The 20596-nt window shown below is 45.6% G+C and overlaps 1 protein-coding gene across 1 annotated transcript; it reads left to right on the top strand.

Annotated features, from left to right (window-relative positions):
- Positions 1 to 958: 958 nt before the first annotated feature.
- Positions 959 to 7781, top strand: LOC123089277 (probable flavin-containing monooxygenase 1). The gene is made up of 6 exons (XM_044510994.1): positions 959 to 983; positions 4762 to 5192; positions 5284 to 5524; positions 6511 to 6689; positions 6868 to 7220; positions 7312 to 7781. Exons 1-6 carry the CDS (start codon positions 959 to 961, stop codon positions 7649 to 7651), a joined length of 1569 nt encoding a protein of 522 aa, XP_044366929.1. The 3' UTR covers positions 7652 to 7781.
- Positions 7782 to 20596: the final 12815 nt, after the last annotated feature.

Genomic DNA, 20596 nt, shown 5'->3' on the forward strand with positions numbered 1-20596 from the left:
CCAAGGTGAGGTGAACTTCCTGCTGCGCATACTGGATGATTTCGGAAAGGCTACTGGACTCTGCATCAACCCGGCCAAGTCCACGGTCTCCCTCATCCGCTGTGAAAACATCAACATGGGAGAGGTGCTGCAGGCTTTTGCTGGCTCTGTTGCCCCCTTCCCCATTAGATACCTAGGGATCCCGGTCACCACGGGCCGTCTACGCCTCGTTCACCTCCAGTTTATCATCGATCGAATCAAGGCGGGACTTGCAGTATGGAAAGGCAAACTACTGCCGATGGCAGGGCGACGAGTGCTGGTACGCTGCGTGCTGAGCGCCATGCCAACCTTCGCGCTCACCGTCCTCCGCCTGCCGAAGAAGATACTACGGGAGATCGACAAGTGCAGGCGGCGCTTCCTTTGGAGCCAAGATGAGGAGATCACTGGGGCCAGTTGCAAGGTGAATTGGCCGACGGTGTGTGCCCCAACGGAGCAGGGGGGCCTCGACGTCCCCGACCTCCAGCGTTTTGGCCGAGCGCTCCGGCTGCGCTGGCTGTGGATCGCATGGCACCACCTGGAAAGGCCCTGGGTGGGGTCCGAGCTACCATGCGACGACGCGGACAGGGCTCTCTTCTCGGCATCGACTAAGGTGACGATCGGAGATGGGACGCGGGCATCTTTCTGGCTGTCCCCGTGGCTGGGACATGGAACTCTATCGCAGCGCTTCCCCCGACTCTACATCCACTCACGACGCAAGCATAGAACTGTCCACGAAGCAATGGAAGATGACACCTGGATCAGCGATCTTGCCCACGGACAAAATCAGCACCTCCTCGATGAGGTCCTGAGCCTGCACCGAGAGTTGCAGCGTTCGGGACAGCCTGCTCGACCAGGTGAGCTGGACGCCCTCAGTAGGAAGCTTTCGAGCACGGGGACGTACTCGGCCAAATCTGCATACCAGGCGCAGTTCCAAGGCAGGATGGCCACCAACTTTGATCAACTCATCTGGAAGGCCTGGGCGCCGGGGAAGATCAAAATCTTTGCGTGGTTGCTGCTGCGGGATAGACTTTGGTGCAATGACAGACTGCAGAGGCGAGGATGGCCGAATAGCTACTTCTGCCAACTCTGCGTCAGAAACCTCGAGTCCTCGAGCCACCTGTTCTGGAACTGCCCAGAGTCCAGGCAGGTCTAGAGCGAGATCGGGCAATAGCACGGCTGCTCCTCACTCTCCCCCGCAACCTGCTGGAGCAGCGGCAACTCCACCACGATCATCCAGAGCATCCTGGCGTGCACTGATCCACCTCGACGGCAAGGGGCGCGGACAATCTTGCTGCTGGCATGCTGGGAGGTTTGGCAAGAAAGGGACCAATGTACTTTCCGTCGCAGCTTGCCAAGTGTGAGAGAGATCAGTAGGCGCATCCGAGACGGCATCGAGCTCTGGAGGATCACAGGGGCAACATGCATAGGGAGCCCTTTTGGGGAACCACCTTGAGAGAGTAGAAGAAATTTTCATCCACTAGGGTTTTTGCGGCCGCCAATGGCCAACCTTGCACTTTTGATCCTAGGATCTTCACCCGCCAATTGTTTTTCCGCTGCTTCCTGCTAAATCAATGAAAAGCCAGCGATTGCTGGATCTTTCAAAAAAAACTTAAAAAAAATCCAACGCATATCCTAGAGCTAGTACATGTATTGTCATTCTTTTTTGCAATCCAACGTGCTAACGAATTAATGCCTATAATTCCACTCCACAATTACTGACCAAGTTCGTTATGTACACACATATCAAACTAACCAATTTAATCCAGTATTCCACTATTTGTAGTAGTACACTTGCTTCTCGACGTAATTCCTGATTTTCTTAATTATGCCTGGCTGTATGCATATGCGTGTTCAAGGTCAGCCCTGCCGAGTCTTCTGGTTGGTTTTTGGAGTTCATAAGCAGTGGACGTACATACATGCACATTAATTATGTACTCTCAATCAATGACCCGGCTAATCATGTTAGTTTGGTCTATTCGCTATCATATATACGTAAATAATCAGGGATGCTTATAAGATTGATGTTTTCGTTATGGAAGGGAGATAAGGAAAAGGGATATACATGTGTACCTTTCAGGGTCTGAAATAGTGTGAAGGGAGTGGTATTTCTTTTCCTTGGCAAGATCATCATGAAATAATAAGGATAGGGTTTTAAACAAACGAAGCGTCCCGCCAAAAAAAAAGTGAAGCCTAGTACGGCACTGAAGTGGAACGTGTAGCAAAATTCAAAATTATGAAAATGCACCAAATTCTTTATATATGGTGTACTAGCTACTACTCCCTCCATTCCTAAATGTATGTCTTTTTAGAAATTTCACCATGGATTATATACGGATGTATATAGACATATTTTAAAGTGTATATTCACTCATTTTTCTTATGTAGTCCATATTGAAATTTCTAAAATGACTTATATTTAGGATTTGAGGGAAGGGAGCACTATTCACAAGAGCTGCAGGAGTTTCAGCACAGTATTTTGATTTATCCGTAGAAAAGAACCACTACCCGTATTGAAGTTTTCAAGTTGTTTTCTCGTATTAGTTTGGTTTGCTGCTTCCATACGGCGGTGGCACGACAGGGGAAGAATAGTCCGTATGCAGCTTAGCACGGATGAAACGACGCGACAAGACGTGGCAACAACCAAATTAAAGGTCATGCTAGCTAGATATAGGGCTGAAAGGAACATTCAGCTGGTGACGGGCCAAGACCAAGGAGATAGATATAGCCATGCATGTAGGCGCGCGCTCGTAGCCAAAAATGGGCAGGCACGGTCGAGATCGCTGGCCGTCGCCCAAGTTACACACACCCCTTTCCTTGTTCCCCGGTCCAAAGCTACGTACGCTTAAGTTTCTCCCGATCCAGATGATCAGAGGAACGAGATGGAGGGGCCGGCTTGACACGGTCGTGCATGCATGGCTAGTTAATTTTCGGTAAAAAAATTATGCCATGTGGCCGAAAAGGACATGGCCAGTTTACGGTCGGTGTATCTGAGGTGATCAAGTCAAGTGTGGTACATACAGTATCGTACGCGCGTTTAGAATATTTTTTGTTAAGAATAAATTTGTAAAATAGAACGATGTGGAAACTAGGTGTTGCCGAGTCGGTGCATGCATGCTTGCATACGGGTGGGCAGGGGAGTACCATGTACATCTTCCATGATGCAGAGGACACCAGGTCCAAATTCCTTCCAATTGATACATTTCCTGTATGTAAGGATTACCTATTTGTAAGTCGCCTAAAAAGGTTTGGTGTCAGTCGAATTTCCTAGCCATTGAATTTCAATCCAACGGCTCTGCTCCATTTTTCACCACCCGCGAGCCCATCTTCTTCTTCACCCATGCCTCTCCTCCGCCGGCGATGCCACGGCAAGCCACATTGTTCCTGTCGCGGCACGGCCTACTCCGCGCTGCGTAAAATGAAAACCACTCATCAGTCCTCCCCATGTGAACTCCTTCCTGTCCTATGCGATCGATCCTGCGGCGTCCCAATCAGGTCCTGGTGAGGCCTCACCGGGGATGTCGCGGCCAGACGTGTCGGCCCTGTCTTGGCCTCGCTGCTATGCTCGCCTCTGCGCTCACCCCGTCGCAGCGTTGTTGCTATGCGCCACCCCCTTTCTTCTTCATGAAAATTGACCTAGACAAAACTTTATTTCAGGCAACTCACAAATAGCCCACAATTAATTTTTAACACCCCAACTCGAACTGATATGCATGTGTGATTTTATCCGGACACTGGGTCCAAATTGTTTTATATGATATTTTTTTGTGTACGCATAATGTTTGGTGGCACCCCAACTTGAAGCGTCAGCATGTGTAATTTTATAGGGGTGCACATCGGGTCATTTTTTGTTCTAGGTGGGTGGTAAGATGTTGGCATTGGTGTGCACCTGAACGTCGGAAATTCCTGTGGCATGCACCTGCCCAACCCGTGCCAGCTGCCCTATTGCCCGCGATCTGCAAAGTCGTTAGATCTCACACGAGAGCACATAAAGTGTAAAGTTTTAATTTTTGAAACTTGCGATTTTGTCTGTCACAGTTTTTGAAACATAGGATTTTGTCGGTCGCTCGTACCAAGTTTTAGAGTTGAAATTTAAAACTTAGGATTTTGTCGGCCACTGGTTCTGGAATTTACGATTCTTTCGGTCGCTCGTACAAAGTTCTAAATGTTGAAACTTAACAAAAAATTCAAAACTCATCAAAATGGATCTCATTTGAAAGGCTTGGTCACCGGAAACACAAATATGAAACAAAACTTAATTTAGACTTTTGGTTCAGAAGATATGAAAGATTGAATATCAAAAGCCAAGAGAAAAAGAGGATGCGTGCGGGTCGTGCATGCCTCCGACCTAGCTGGCTGGCTTTCCAGTTCGCCAGCTGCGGCATTTCTTCTCTCCCTACGTTTCCGTACGTTTTCTAAGAGACACAGTGGAAAGCTCACATGCTCCGTGCTAGCATCCCTAACCCTATAAATACACCACGCCCTGCCCTTGTCGACACCAACACACACAAAGCTCAACAGCGCCTCCAGCTCTAGCTAGCTCTCTCGCAGCCTCCTACGCCTGCAAGAATCAGCTCTCTCGCAGCCTTCCTACGCAGCCTCCTAGCTACGCCTGCAAGAAGCAGCTAGCCAGTGCGCACACATCCCTCGATCACCACACACACAGGCAGTTCCATCCAACACTCGGGTAGACGATGACCATGGCGCAAGGACAAGCGGCACGGCCCACGAGGGAGGCCGTGCCTCCGGTGTCTCCTGTGGCCATCATCGGCAGCGGGATCAGCGGCCTGGCCGCGGCCAAGCAGATGGCGGCCTACGACCCCGTCGTGTTCGAGGCAACGCCGTCCGTCGGCGGGGTGTGGAAGCACTGTGTCTACCGCACCACGCGGCTGCAGACGCCGCGCCAGGACTACGAGTTCTCCGACTACTCCTGGAAGAACCGTGACGACCCTTCCTTCCCGACCCACACCGAGATCGTCGACTACCTCGAGGGCTACGCCGACGAGTTCGACCTCTGGCGTTACATCTCGTTCGGGTCCAAGGTGGTGGATATCAAGTTCCTCGGCGGCGCTGAGGCCGGGTTCACCGAGCTGTGGAGCGGCACCGGCAAGGCCCAGCTCCGGGGCAAGCCCATGTGGGAGGTCGGCATCGTCACCGGCGATTACAACACCGTTCAGGTACGATATATACTTTGACATGCTTTGCATGCTTGTTTGAAGATACTCCTAATTTGTATTCAATCGATCTCACGCGCACGGTAATCTGCAGTATTACAAGTTCGAGTTCGTGGTGATGTGCACGGGGAAGTACGGCGACGTGCCGCGGATGCCCGTGTTCCCGCCGGGGAAGGGGCCGGAGGTGTTCAAGGGGACGGTGATGCACTCGCTGGACTACTGCAAGCTGAGCGAAGAGGAGACCGTTGAACTGATGCGAGGCAAGAAGGCTGTGGTGGTTGGGTACAAGAAGAGCGCTATTGATCTAGCCAACGAATGTGCCCAGGCAAACCAAGGTGCGTATTGATTGGAAAATTTAACATGGTTTGAACTAAAATTCTCCTAAAATATGGAAAATTCAACATGGAACTAGCAGCTCTAGCCAAGGCAGATAAGCTATCGTACTCGTGTAAACGCGTGTATACCAGGAAATCATAGAAAAATAATATGCTAAGCAAGTTCACACAGAGCTGAGCAAAACAAAAACAGGATACTGATAAATATTGTGGAAGCGTCCCATCATTCGATGAAATGGATGTCTGAATAATGCATACCATATTTGATGACATGTGCCTTTGCGATTTGGGAGAGTCGGATACTCTGTTCCTGAAAAGGTCACTCTTGTCTTGACCCCTCGCACACTTCATCATGCACCTATTATAATTCTGGACTAGACAGTGTAGCTATCCTAGGTAGGTCTCTTGCATTTACAAGTTCAAAGTACACTAGACGCAATCAGTACGCATACCGCCTTGACTTTTCATACCGCATGAGCAATTTATACGCGTCACTCAATCATATATGTACCAAAGTGTTTGCATGTTTGACCAGTAGTAGCAAATTTGCGACAAAGATTATCTGCCCTTCCAACCGAACCTTCCAAACTAGACTGGTAGCTGGCATGGCGTCCTAACGAACTTACTGGAGTACGCATTTCAGCAGTTCCACAAAACATAGTATAATCAGTGCTGGTTTAATTTTTTCTTATGGAAAGGGGTTTACCCCCGATTTTCATTAAGAAAACCATAATACTCTAGAGCTCCATCAAAACACACCCATTTGCAGAGCTCCATCCGGGAGAAACTGACACGCCCAGTTCTCACCAGATAGTAAATACTCTAGAACCCAAGCTGGACTGAAGACCTGAAATTAGTAGTAGGAGGCTAGGAGCAACTGGAATACTTGATGCGTCGTGATTCCGTGGTGTAAACAAGAACTAGATCGAGATGTGTTTGATATGGCTCGATCGATTAACCGGTCGGGTTTGCTTGTTTGTTTGCAGGCGAGGGTGGGCAGGCGTGCACGATGCTGGTACGGACCCTGCACTGGGTGGTGCCATCCTACTCCATCTGGGGCTTGCCATTCTCCATGTTCTACTCAACACGCTTGTCTCAGCTCTTCTACGAGCGGCCCAACCAAGGATTCCTCCGATCCCTCCTCTGCCGCCTCATGAGCCCACTGGTATGTGTACGTCAGAATTCATGCTCGTATACAGAAAATACATAGAAGCGTACGTTTGAACGTACAGCGATACTACATCGGGACTCAAGAACATGCACGTGTGCATGCTGGAGACCATGCATGTATGCATATCACAATCTGACAGCAACGTGTTGTGTTTTGAATTCTGGTGGCGCAGAGGGCAGGGGTGTCAAAGTTCATCGAGTCGTACCTGTCATGGAAGCTGCCGCTGGGAAAGTACGGGCTGACGCCAGACCACCCCTTCGTCGAGGACTACGCCAGCTGCCAGATGGCCATCCTCCCGGAAGGCTTCTTCGACATGGCGGACCGCGGCCTTGTCCGCTTCAAGAGGGCCTCCGCGGGCTGGTGCTTCTCCGAGAACGGCGTAGTCCTCGACAACGGCACCAAGGTGGAGGCGGACCTTGTCTTCCTCGCCACTGGCTTTGAGGGCAAGGACAAGCTCCACGAGGTCCTGCCAAAGCCCTTCCGCGACCTCGTCGTCGGCAAGTCTTCCATGATGCCGCTCTACCGGTACGTGTATAGCCTCCGATTATCTTTTGCTCCAAGCGTCCAACATATATGAATCGATCGACGCTGACCTGCAATTTATTTTGGCATGCAGTGGCACGATCCACCCGCTGATCCCCAACATGGCGTTCGTCGGGTTCGTGGAGAGCGTGTCCAACCTGCACACGTCGGAGCTGCGGTGCCGGTGGCTGTCGGGGCTGTTGGAGGGGCGGTTCGAGCTGCCGGACGTGAAGGCCATGATGGGGCACGTCGCCGGCGAGGCCGACGCCATGCGCCGCACCACGCGGTTCTACCGCCGCCACTGCATCTCCACCTACAGTATCCACGACAGCGACGGCATGTGCGCCGACCTGGGCTCCGCCACGCTCCGCAAGGCCAATTGGATCGCCGAGCTTTTCGCTCCATACAATAACAAGGACTACAAGGAACAGTAACTCATACGTACGCATAGCACAGTACATACATCCTACGTACACTACATTTACTCGACCACAACAATACCCACGGCCGAGTCTGTACGTACGCACGGTATAATACATTCTTTTAGTAAATTCTTTTTACAAATATACGTGATTCTATTGGTGGCTAATAATATCCATCACGAACAAGAATATGCTAGTGGCTAGGACTTGCCATTGCGGGCCTCCTGTGAGCGTTTCTATGTGTTGCCATGTTGGCTCTGTACTGTAGGCTGGCTAGTTTTGGTGCCATGTTGGCTCTGCATATTGGGCTCGCTTGCTTATTATTTGTTTTGACTCGTGTATATAAACATTGGCTTGTGTGCACCTTTATTGTTGGCACATTTGGAAAAGGCCCAACGTGGTCGTCTTCAGAAGGGCCACTCCCTCCCTTGTTGCTATCCTCAAGGCCTGCCGTAACGACGCCGTCCACTCATGCGGACGGTTTGTCATGGAGCACCGCGATCACATCGATGTTGGCTGCGCGCACTCGCCCCCCATCCCAACCCTGAGACAGTTTATCCGGAAAGCGCATACTAGCATTGATCGCCAACAACCGGGCTATATCTGCAGTAGCTGGCTCTCTCAAGTAATCCGGGCCAAAAATACTGCTACCACACCTTGCATAATGTGTACATGGAGTCTAGGCACATGGACTCGCTCATTCGAACATACTCATCAATGAGATCACCGAGTACTCCGTATGCAAGCATCCGAATAGCTGCAGTGCATTTCTGATAAGAGGAGATGCCAATCTTTCCCGGGAATCCTCCTTGCACTCGAAATAGTTGTCATGCGCCACCACCCCCTCCCGGATACGGTTGAACACATGTCTAGCAATCCGGAGGCGGCGTCAGAATAGGTTGTGTTTGAAGAGCGGGTCAGGGGACTTGAAGTAGTCCTGCTAGAGTAGGCAATGGCCTCTCTCTCCCTCTGTGTGTGTTGCAATTCAACCTCGGAGTATGCCTCGGGATCGAGCCCCTTCCTACTAATGTGGTCATAGCTGACCAAAGCAGCAGCCATAATCTCCTCCTCATCGGATGAAAAATCATCTGAATCGCAAATGAAATTATGGAAATGTACTTGTCACCGGAGTTCATTTGTACCTTGCAGGCAAACCGCCGAATACCTTGCGGGCGTGGTGGAAGAAGCCGGCCGGTGAAGAGCCTCGCGCCTTTCCGATACCAGGTAGCAGGCCTGTCAGCGTGGAGGCGAACATGGTGGTGTCCGGCGAGCAAGGTATACACGCAAGGAGGTGCTGCCGGCGGCAGAGGCGAGGGGGTGGCGTCGACGTTGGAGTGCTGCGACGGCGGCAAAAGCATTCCTGCAACGCCAGAGTATGGGGCATTCGAGTGATGGCGTGCTGCTGGGGGGAGGGGGTATCTGGGTGCGGCTGGCTGGCCTGGGCACTGAAACTTGGCGGTGGCGGCGAGGAGGGGAGGCCGAGTGTGGTGGCAGTCGATGGGTGAAAGGGGGAAATGACAAATGTGCCACCGACCACCGGACCAGGAGAAAACAAGGGCGGGCCCAAATTTTGGCCTAAAATGGATCGTGCGCGGCCAAAAAGCATACGCTGGTCCGTTTGCGTCGGCGTGTTGGGCCGACTTTTGTGTCAGTTTCGATCCAAATGGATACGCACATACAGTTTGGGTCGGCGTTGGAGTTGCTCTTACCACTGCACAAGCCCAGGACAGTGTGTGTCGTGCAGGTCAATATCGACAGCAACATTGCAGGCATGTAGTTGCCATGCTGCTTGTCTCAGCAGCACGCCCGGGTCCGTGGGATGGCACAAACATGTCCGACCGTGACTAGTTATCTGCCCCTTTCCCTCTCTTTTTGTTACTGTTGAAATAGAAGTAGAGAAGAAAATATTGCATTAGGCCGAGAGCGGCCAGAATCGAGTGAATTGCAAAAAACATCGACACTTCAGGCAAGGTTTGCATGAACCACACATTTACGGAATTGTATCAAAAAGCACTAATTTATTTTTTTTTGCAAAAAACACTGATTGCTTGTTTGGACTGTTTTAAGTATGTTTATGACATGTGGGTCCTGCTCTTGCTGACGTGGTGTAACGGTTCGCAGGTGACGCCGTTAGACAGACAATTTTACACCAACACCCTTTTTGGAAAAATGAAAGAGCAATCGGGTCCTTTGCCCTGAAAATAAAAGCAATCAGGACCTTCATATCCCACCAGTCCGGTGGGATTGTTCTGGTGCACGTCCGGCGATGCATCCGCCGCCGCCTGCTCGCGACCGTGCGCCGTGGCCTGCCGGCTCCCCTGCCCGCGCTCCGCCCTTCCCCAGCCGCGCCCAGCCGCGCCGGCCCGCGCTTCCTCAGCCCGCCGCAGCCCCTGCTGGCCGGCCGCGCTGCGCCCGGCTCCCTGCCATGGCCGTGTGCACGCGTGATAGCTACTGCCCGCCGCGGGCTGCTCCTTCCACGGCGACTCGGACGCTACGGCACCACGGAGCCAGCAGCCATCGACTTGGGGCTGCTCTTCCCCGCACCGGATTAGCGCCCAGTTCACGCCGTCTTGGAGAGGAGCGCTTCAGCAAGCTCCTTCCGCCAGCTCTGTTCTGCTGATCCACCAGCATTTGGAGGAAGCTCGGGCTCTGGCCCAAGGTGCCTGCCGCCCCCTTCCTATCGGGTGCCCTCGTGGCTATTTCCCTGTCGCCGTTGCGCGCGTCGGGATTGACAGCCTCCCGCGGCTGCCTCGGTCTCTTCTACGGCGACCCGAGGTACCGTTCATCCGGTTCGTGCTCAGCTCCACCGGTTGCCGCATGCTGCCAGCGAGAGGGTGAGCTCCTCGCACTCTCGAGCACGCCGGCGTGCGCGCCAACAACAGCTCCGGCCATGCCTCCCTACGTCGTCTGGGGCACGAGCAGCAGCAGCTCCACGCCTCCACCGTGCCTCCCGACATCGGCCGGGGCACGAGCAGCAACAACAGCTCACCACGCCTCCCTGCGCCAACCATGCCCCACCGACGCGAGTTGCAGCAGCAGCACCACCAGGCCCGCGCTCCCGCGGACATGGAAAGAGAGGTGAGAGTGCAACGCGGCGGTGGATGGTGGAGGCACGGCTCCGGCGTGGAGCACGGCGGAGCCGGCTCTTTTCTAAAAAAGGGAGGGAGCTTTTGGTAAATATATATCTCTAACGATGTCTAGTGTGAACAGTTACACCACATCATCAATTATGGGACCCTATGTCATAAACGTACTTAAAACGGTCCAAACGAGCAATCAGTGTTTTTTGCAAAAAATTATGAAAAAAATTAATGCTTTTCGGCACAATTCCGTAAATGTGTGGTTCCTGCAAACCTTGCCTGAAGTGTCGATGGTTTTTGCAATTTACTCGCCAGAATCACTCGTCTCCTCCGTTTTTCATATGTGTGACTTGAGAGCTGACAGTGGCTGATACGTCTCCAACGTATCTATAATTTATGAAGCATTCATGCTATTATATTATCTGTTTTGAATAATTATGGGCTTTATTATAGACTTTTATATCATTTTTGGGACTAACCTACTAACCGGAGGCCCAGGCCATATTGCCGTTTTCTTGCCTATTTCAGTGTTTCGAAGAAAAGGAATATCGAACGGAGTCCAAACGGAATGAAACCTTTGGGAGCGTGATTTTTGAAACGAACATGATCCAGGAGACTTGGAGTTCAAGTCAACGAAGCTTCGAGGTGGCCACGAGGGTGGGGGGCGCCCCCCCTACTGGGCGCGCCCCTGTCTCGTGGGCCCCTTGAGCGTCCCCTGATCGACTTCTTTCACCTATATATTCCCATATACCCTAAAAACATCGAAGAGGAAGATAGATCGGGAGTTTCACCGCCGCAAGCCTCTGTAGCCACCAAAAATCAATCGGGACCCTGTTCCGGCACCCTGCCGGAGGGGATCCATCACCGGTGGCCATCTTCATCATCCCAGCGCTATCCATGACGAGGAGGGAGTAGTTCACCCTCGGGGCTGAGGGTATGTACCAGTAGCTATGTGTTTGATCTCTCTCTCTCTCGTGTTCTCTCTATGGCACGATCTTGATGTATCGCGAGCTTTGCTATTATAGTTGGATCTTATGATGTTTCTCCCCCCTCTACTCTCTTGTGATGAATTGAGTTTTCCTCTTGAAGTTGTCTTGTCGGATTGAGTCTTTAAGGATTTGAGAACACTTGATGTATGTCTTGTCGTGCTTATCTGTGGTGACAATGGGATATCACGTGATCCACTTGATGTATGTTTTGGTGATCAACTTGCGGGTTCCGCCCATGAACCTATGCATAGGGGTTGGCACACGTTTTCGTCTTGATTCTCTGGTAGAAACTTTGGGGCACTCTTTGAAGTACTTTGTGTTGGTTGAATAGATGAATCTGAGATTGTGTGATGCATATCGTATAATCATGCCCGTGGATACTTGAGATGACAATGGAGTATCTAGGTGACCTTAGGGTTTTGGTTGATTTGTGTCTTAAGGTGTTATTCTAGTATGAACTCTATGATAGATTGAATGGAAAGAATAGCTTCATGTTATTTTACTACGGACTCTTGAATAGATAGAACAGAAAGGATAACTTTGAGGTGGTTTCATACCCTACCATAATCTCTTTGTTTGTTCTCCACTATTAGTGTCTTTGGAGTGACTCTTTGTTGCATGTTGAGGGATAGTTATATGATCCAATTATGTTATTATTGTTGAGAGAACTTGCACTAGTGAAAGTATGAACCTTAGACCTTGTTTCCTACCATTGCAATACCGTTTACGCTCACTTTTACCACTTGTTACCTTGCTGTTTTTATAATTTCAGATTACAAATACCCATATCTACTATCCATATTGCACTTGTATCACCATCTCTTCGCCAAACTAGTGCACCTATACAATTTACCATTGCATTGGGTATGTTGGGGTAACAAGAGACTCTTTGTTATTTGGTTGCAAGATTGCTTGAGAGAGACCATCTTCATCCTACGCCTCCCACAGATTGATAAACCTTAGGTCATCCACTTGAGAAAAATTTGCTACTGTCCTACAAACCTCTGCACTTGGAGGCCCAACAACGTCTACAAGAAGAAGGTTGTGTAGTACTCCCTCCGTCCTAAAATACGTGTCATCAAAATGAATAAAAGAAGATGTATCTAGACATATTTTAATTCTAGATACATCCCTTTTTATCCATTTTGATGACAAGTATTTTCAAACGGAGGGAGTAGACATCAAGCTCTTTTCTGGCGCCGTTGCCGGGGAGGTGAGTGCTTGAAGGTATATCTTTAGATCTTGCAATCGAATCTTTTTGTTTCTTGTTGTATCACTAGTTTAGTTTGTAAAAGGAAACTACAAAAAAATGGAATTGAGTTTGTCTCATATGCTTCATCTTTTTAATATCTTTCGTGAGAATGATGGTAAGGAAAATTGTGCTCAAGTGCTAGAAGAAGAAGTCTATAAAATGTTTTGCATGAAATCTTTGAATAATGAGCATGATTGCAATGTTGTTAGTATGAACTCCTTGAATATCCATTGTACTAATGATGATTGCACTAGTTATGATGAAAATGTCTCCTATAAGCATGTCAATTTTTGTGGAGTGGATTGGGTTTGCAAGTACACACCAAATAGAGAAGATAGATATTGCAAGAAGCATAATCATTTAGAAACTAAATGGTTGCAAGAAAGGCTTAATGTGAGTGCTGAAAATTTAAAATATCTCCGCCGTACTTGTGAACTTTGCAATGAACATGGTCATTTAAATCTCCGATGCAAATTGTTTCATGATCGAATCGTGTCCAAAAATTGTGATGACTTGATTCCCCTTGCGCATTATAATGAACTTCGTTATGAAGAATTGAAACATGCAACTAAGCTTATTCTACAATTTAGCCTTGAGAAAATCCTTGATATTGATCTAGAGAATATTTATATGTATTGTGCAGTGAATTGCATTGAAAATCCTTATATTACCAATTACCTAAATAAAAGAAAGCAAATAGAAGATGATGAGAATACTAATGAAAGGGAAGAGATTTCCCATTATCCTCCAATTATTTCTTATGATGAATCAGGTAACGAGGAGGAACTTTCTATTGAACCAATCTCATTAATAAGGAGCTCAAGGAAGAAGGTCGAACCCACACATAATGTGAAGAAGAAAAAGAAAAGAAGGAGCAATAAAGGTAAAAAGGTATCCCTCCCAAATGATGTTGCTCCTACTACTCATTGTGATGATGATAATTGCTATACTATTGGTGCTATCCATACTATTGATTATGAGAATGATTATGCTTATGATATGAAAAGGCCCAAGCTTGGGGAAGCTATGTTTGATGAGGATGAAATATTTGAGAATATATTTGCTGAAATTAATGTTTGTCCCAAGCTTGGGGATGCTACGTTTAATGAAGATGATATTTTTAGCCTCCCAAGTTTTGATATGCAAAGTTGTTATGATGATAGCATGCCTCTTACTTATGATTATATTGATGAAAGTGGGCTTGGAAGAGTGTCAACTTTAGGAAGTAATGATCCCAATATTTTGGAGGATGTTGAATCTTATTCTGATGAATATGAAAGTGGATTTGGAAGAGTCTCAACTTTATTTAGTGGTGATTCCACTATCTTGGAAGAGGTTTCAATCGATTATGATGAGAAAAAAGTTGCTACTTATGATGATTATTGTGATAAATCTTATGCTATAAAAAGTAGTGATGATTATATTTACAAAACTTGTCATGATTATGATTACCCTTTTTCTGAACATCACTCTTTTAATGTGGAAACAATTTATAGTATTCAAGTCGCTTATGATACTCCCACTATTCCGAATAAGAAGAATTTTGCTTGTGTGGAGAGCAATAAATTTTCTATGCTTGTAGATCATGAAAAGAATGCTTTATGTGTTGGTTATATTGTTGAATTCATTCATGATGCTACTGAAAATTATTATGAGGTAGGAACATATGCTTGTATGAATTGCAATAATATCAAGTTTCCTCTCTATGTGTTGAAAATTTTGAAGCTATGCTTGTTTTACCTTCCTATGCTAGTTGATTATTGTTCCCATAAGTTGTTTGCTCACAAAAACCCTATGCATAGGAAGTGGGTTAGACTTAAATTTGCTAGTCATATTCTTCATGATGCTCTCTTTATGTTTCAATTCTTATCTTTTATGTTAGCATCATTGCCATCATCATGCCTAGCTAAAAAGGCATTAAACAAAAGTGCTTGTTGGGAGACAACCCAATATTTACCCTTACTGTTTTTGTGTGTCCACATGATTATGCTACTGTAGTAATCATGTTTTATAGCTTTTGTTTCAATAAAGTGCCAAGTAGAACCTTTGGGAAGACTTGGGTGAAGTCTATATGATTTTGCTGTAAAAAATAGACACTTTAGTGCTCACGAGATTAGCTGCCATTTTTACTGGAGAGTGATTTTAGGTTGATTCTTTTTGCATATGATTAATAGACAAATTCCTCAGGTCCACCAATTTATTTTAGAATTTTTGGAGTTACATAAGTATTCGAATGATACAGATTACTACAGACTATTCTGTTTTTGACAGATTCTCTTTTCTATGTGTTGTTTGCTTATTTTGATGAATCTATGAGTAGTATCAGAGGGTATGAACCATAGAGAAGTTGGAATACAGTATATATTACACCAATATGAATTTAGAATGAGTTCATTATAGTACCTTAAAGTGGTGATTTGTTTTCTTTTACTAACGGAGCTTATGAGTTTTCTGTTAAGTTTTGTGTGGTTGAAGTTTTCATGTTTTGGGGAAAGATTCGATGGACTATGGAATAAGGAGTGGAAAGAGCCTAAGATTGGGGATTCCCGAGGCACCCCAAGGTAATATTCAAGAACAACCAAGAGCCTAAGCTTGGGGATGCCCCGGAAGGCATCCCCTCTTTCGTCTTCGTTCATCGGTAACTTTACTTGGAGCTATGTTTTTATTCACCACATGATATGTGTTTTGCTTGGAGCGTCAATTTTATTTTGTTAGTATTTGCTTTCTGTTATTTGGAATAATGTTTTGAATCTCTATTTTCAATAAAAATGTCAAGCATAGCCTTTACCATGCTTATTTTGCAAGTATACATGTTGCTGTTTCAAAACAGAAAGTTTACCGCTGTTGTAAAAGTTCCCTAGAAAAGTCAGTGAATGATATAATGTTGAATATTTTTGAATAATGAGCTATGCTAAATATTCTACAACATAGTATTTTTCTTATAATTTTTGGAGTTAGGGAAGTATGATGAATCTCGCATTCTTTACACACTACACTGTTTTGGCAGATTGCTGTTATGTTTGCATTGTTTGCATATGTTTGCTTGTTTAATGATTCTATTTGAGTATAGGAGTGTTAAATATGCAGAGACATTTAGTATGCAATGTTGAATAATAATTTTAGTAATTTTTTACAGTAGAAAATGATAAGGTTTTGCATTGTCTTATACTAACTTATCTCACGAGTTCTTGTTGAGTTTTATGTGGATGAAGTTTTTGAGAAATAGAGAAACCATGATACGAGAGGAATTAAGGAGACACAAAAGTTCAAGCTTGGGGATTCCCAAAGCACCCCAAGACAATATTCCAAGAATCTCAAGCATCTAAGCTTGGGGATGCCCCGGTAGGCATCCCACCTTTCTTCTCCAACAATTATCGGTTAGTATCGGTTGAACCTAAGTTTTTGCTTCTTCACATGAGTTGTGCTATCCTTGCAATGTAATTTTGTTTTGCTTTGCTTGTTGTTTGAATAAGATACCAAGATCTGAAATTCTTAAATGAGAGAGAGTCTTCACATAGTTACGTAATTATTTAGCTACTCATTGATCTTCACTTATATCTTTTTGGAGTAGTTTTTCATTTTCTCATGTGCTTCACTTATATCCTATGAGTAAATGGTTTTAAATGAGTTGAATGTCATAAATCTGAAATTATATATGTCTCATTTGTTTATTCCATGGGGAGTAATGACTTCACATCTAAGAAGTAGAGGTTGTAAATTTATTGAAGGTTAGCAAGCATTGTATTGGTCATTTGAACAATTCATGAAAGAATATTGAAGGAAGAGAGATTTCACATATAAATATACTATCTTAGACATCTTTTATAATTGTGAGCACTCATTAAGTATGACATGCTAAAGAGTTGATGTTGGACAAGGAAGACAACGTAATGGGTTATGTTTTCTCACATCTCAGTTAAAGTATATTGTCATGGATCATTAAAACATGTTGAGCTTGCCTTTTCCCCTCATGCTAGCCAAGATTCCTTGCACCAAGTAGAGATACTACTTGTGCTTCCATTATCCTTAAACCTAGTTTTTGCCATGAGTGTCCACCATACCTACCTATATGCAGAATTTACCTGCCGTTCCAAGTAAATTTGCATGTGCCAAACTCTAAACCTTCAAACAATAATTTGTTTTGTATGCCCGAATCGCTCATGTAGCGACTAGGGGCTGTCAGTATCTTCCATGCTAGGTGGGTTATTCTCAAGATGAGTGGACTCTGCTCATCATTCATGAGAAAAATGGCTGGTAACCGGGATGCCCAGTCCCATGATCAAAAAGATCAAAATCAAATAAAAAATAATTGCAAACAAAACTCCCCCAGGACTGTTGTTGGTATGGATGGTACCCCGTTGTTCCAGATGGCCGTGGTGTGTGATTGTTGGTGGAGGGGGAGTAAACTCTTTACCATTCTGTTTGGGAACCGCCTATAATGTATGTAGTATGGAAGATATTGGGAACTCTTGGTTGTTATGTTGACAATGAGATCATACCTCTCAAAATTATTATCTCTATTTCAAAATCGAGCTCTGACACCTCTGCAAATCCCTGCTTCCCTCTGCGAAGGGCCTATCTTTTACTTCATGTCTTTTACTTTATGTAAGAGTCAAGGTGATCTTCACCTTTCCCTTTTTCATTTTATCCTTTAGCAAGCACCTCGTGTTGGAAAGATCCTGATATATATATCCAATTGGATGTAAGTTAGCATGAACTATTATTGTTGACATCACCCAAAGGTGAATACGTTGGGAGGCAACACTATAAGCCCCTATCTTTCTCAGTGTCCGATTAAAACTTCATAACCATAAGTATTGCGTGAGTGTTAGCAATTGTAGAAGACTATATGATAGTTGAGTATGTGGAGTTTGCTAAATCAAAGCTCTGACATAGACCCTTCCTGAAAATAAGATGAATTGCAATTGTCTGATGACTAAGAATGAAGTTTGCTAGTTTTCAAGAAAGTTTATGCTCTATGCTTTAACATGTGAATAGCTTGTTACTTGATCGTGAGAAAGTTTTATGAGATGAACTACTGTTATGACCTATAATCATGCTAGAAAAGGTGATTGAAATTATCATTGATCAAACTTGTGCACCTGCTAGCATTCACACTTCATAAATTCTTTCTTTTATCATTTACCTACTCGAGGACGAGCAGGAATTAACCTTGGGGATGCTAATACGTCTCCAACGTATCTATAATTTACGAAGCATTCATGCTATTATATTATCTGTTTTGAATGATTATGGGCTTTATTATACACTTTTATATCATTTTTGGGACTAACCTACTAACTGGAGGCCCAGCCCATATTGCTGTTTTCTTGCCTATTTCAGTGTTTCGAAGAAAAGGAATATCAAATGGAGTCCAAACGGAATGAAACCTTCGGGAGCGTGATTTTTGGAACGAACATGATCCAGGAGACTTGGAGTTCAAGTCAACGAAGCTTCGAGGTGGCCACGAGGGTGCCCCCCCCCTACTAGGCGCGCCCCCTGTCTCGTGGGCCCCTTGAGCGTCCCCTATTCGACTTCTTTCACCTATATATTCCCATATACCCTAAAAACATCAAAGAGGAAGATAGATCGGGAGTTCTGCCGCCGAAAGCCTCTGTGGCCACCAAAAACCAATCGGGACCCTGTTCCAGCACCCTGCCAGAGGGGGGATCCATCACCAGTGGTCATCTTCATCATCCCGGCGCTATCCATGATGAAGAGGGAGTAGTTCACCCTCGGGGCTGAGGGTATGTACCAGTAGCTATGTGTTTGATCTCCCTCTCTCTCGTGTTCTCTCTATGGCACAATCTTGATGTATCGCGAGCTTTGCTATTATAGTAGGATCTTATGATGTTTCTCCCCCCTCTACTCTCTTGTGATGAATTGAGTTTTCCTCTTAAAGTTGTCTTGTCGGATCGAGTCTTTAAGGATTTGAGAACACTTGATGTATGTCTTGCCGTGCTTATCTGTGGTGACAATGGGATATCACATGATCCACTTGATGTATGTTTTGGTGATCAACTTGCGGGTTCCGCCCATGAACCTATGCATAGGGGTTGGCACACGTTTTCGTCTTGACTCTCCGACAGAAACTTTGGGGCACTCTTTGAAGTACTTCGTGTTGGTTGAATAGATTAATCTGAGATTGTGTGATGCATATCATATAATCATGCCCACGGATACTTGAGGTGACAATGGAGTATCTAGGCGACCTTAGGGTTTTGGTTGATTTGTGTCTTAAGGTGTTATTCTAGTATGAACTCTATGATAGATTGAACGGAAAGAATAGCTTCATGTTATTTTACTACGGACTCTTGAATAAATAGAACAGAAAGGATAACTTTGAGGCGGTTTCGTACCCTACCATAATCTCTTCGTTTTTTCTCCACTATTAGTGTCTTTGGAGTGACTCTTTGTTGCATGTTGAGGGATAGTTATATGATCCAATTATTTAATTATTGTTGAGTGAACTTGCACTAGTGAAAGTATGAACCATAGACCTTGTTTCCTACCATTGCAATACCGTTTACGCTCATTTTTACCATTACCTTGCTGTTTTTATAATTTCAGATTACAAATACCCATATCTACTATCCATATTGCACTTGTATCACCATCTCTTCGCCGAACTAGTCCACCTATACAATTTACCATTGTATTGGGTGTGTTGGGGACACAAGAGACTCTTTGTTATTTGGTTGCAGGGTTGCTTGAGAGGGACCATCTTCATCCTATGCCTCCCACGGATTGATAAACCTTAGGTCATCCACTTGAGGGAAAATTGCTACTGTCCTACAAACCTCTGCACTTGGAGGCCCAACAACGTCTACAAGAAGAAGGTTGTGTAGTAGACATCAGTGGCGAACACCACGGACCTGTAGTCGCCCTCAATGTCTAGGCGACCGACTGATGTCTACTACACAACCTTCTTCTTGTAGACGTTGTTGGGCCTGCAAGTGCACAGGTTTGTAGGACAATAGAAACTTTCCCTCAAGTGGATGACCTAAGGTTTATCAATCCGTGGGAGGCATAGGATGCAGATGGTCTCTCTCAAACAACCTGCAACCAAATAACAAAGAGTCTCTTCTGTCCCCAACACACCCAATATAATGGTAAATTGTATAGGTGCACTAGTTCGGCGAAGAGATGGTGATACAAGTGCAATATGGATGGTAGATATAAGTATTTGTAATCTGAAATTATAAAAACAGCAAGGTAACAAGTGGTAAAAGTGAGCGTAAACGGTATTGCAATGATAGGAAACAAGGCCTAAGGTTCATACTTTCACTAGTGCAAGTTCTCTCAACAATAATAACATAGATAGATCATATAACAATCCCTCAACATGCAACAAAGAGTCACTCCAAAGCCACTAATAGCGGAGAACAAACGAAGAGATTATGGTAGGGTACGAAACCACCTCAAAGTTATTCTTTTGGATCAATCTATTCAAGAGTTTGTACTAGAATAACACCTTAAGACACAAATCAACCAAAACCCTAATGTCACCTAGATACTCCATTGTCACCTCAAGTATCTGTGGGCATGATTATACGATATGCATCACACAATCTCAGATTCATCTATTCAACCAACACAAAGTACTTCAAAGAGTGCCCCAAAGTTTCTACTAGAG

The sequence above is a fragment of the Triticum aestivum genome, chromosome 4B (assembly GCF_018294505.1).
Source record: "Triticum aestivum cultivar Chinese Spring chromosome 4B, IWGSC CS RefSeq v2.1, whole genome shotgun sequence".
Taxonomy (NCBI): domain Eukaryota; kingdom Viridiplantae; phylum Streptophyta; class Magnoliopsida; order Poales; family Poaceae; genus Triticum; species Triticum aestivum.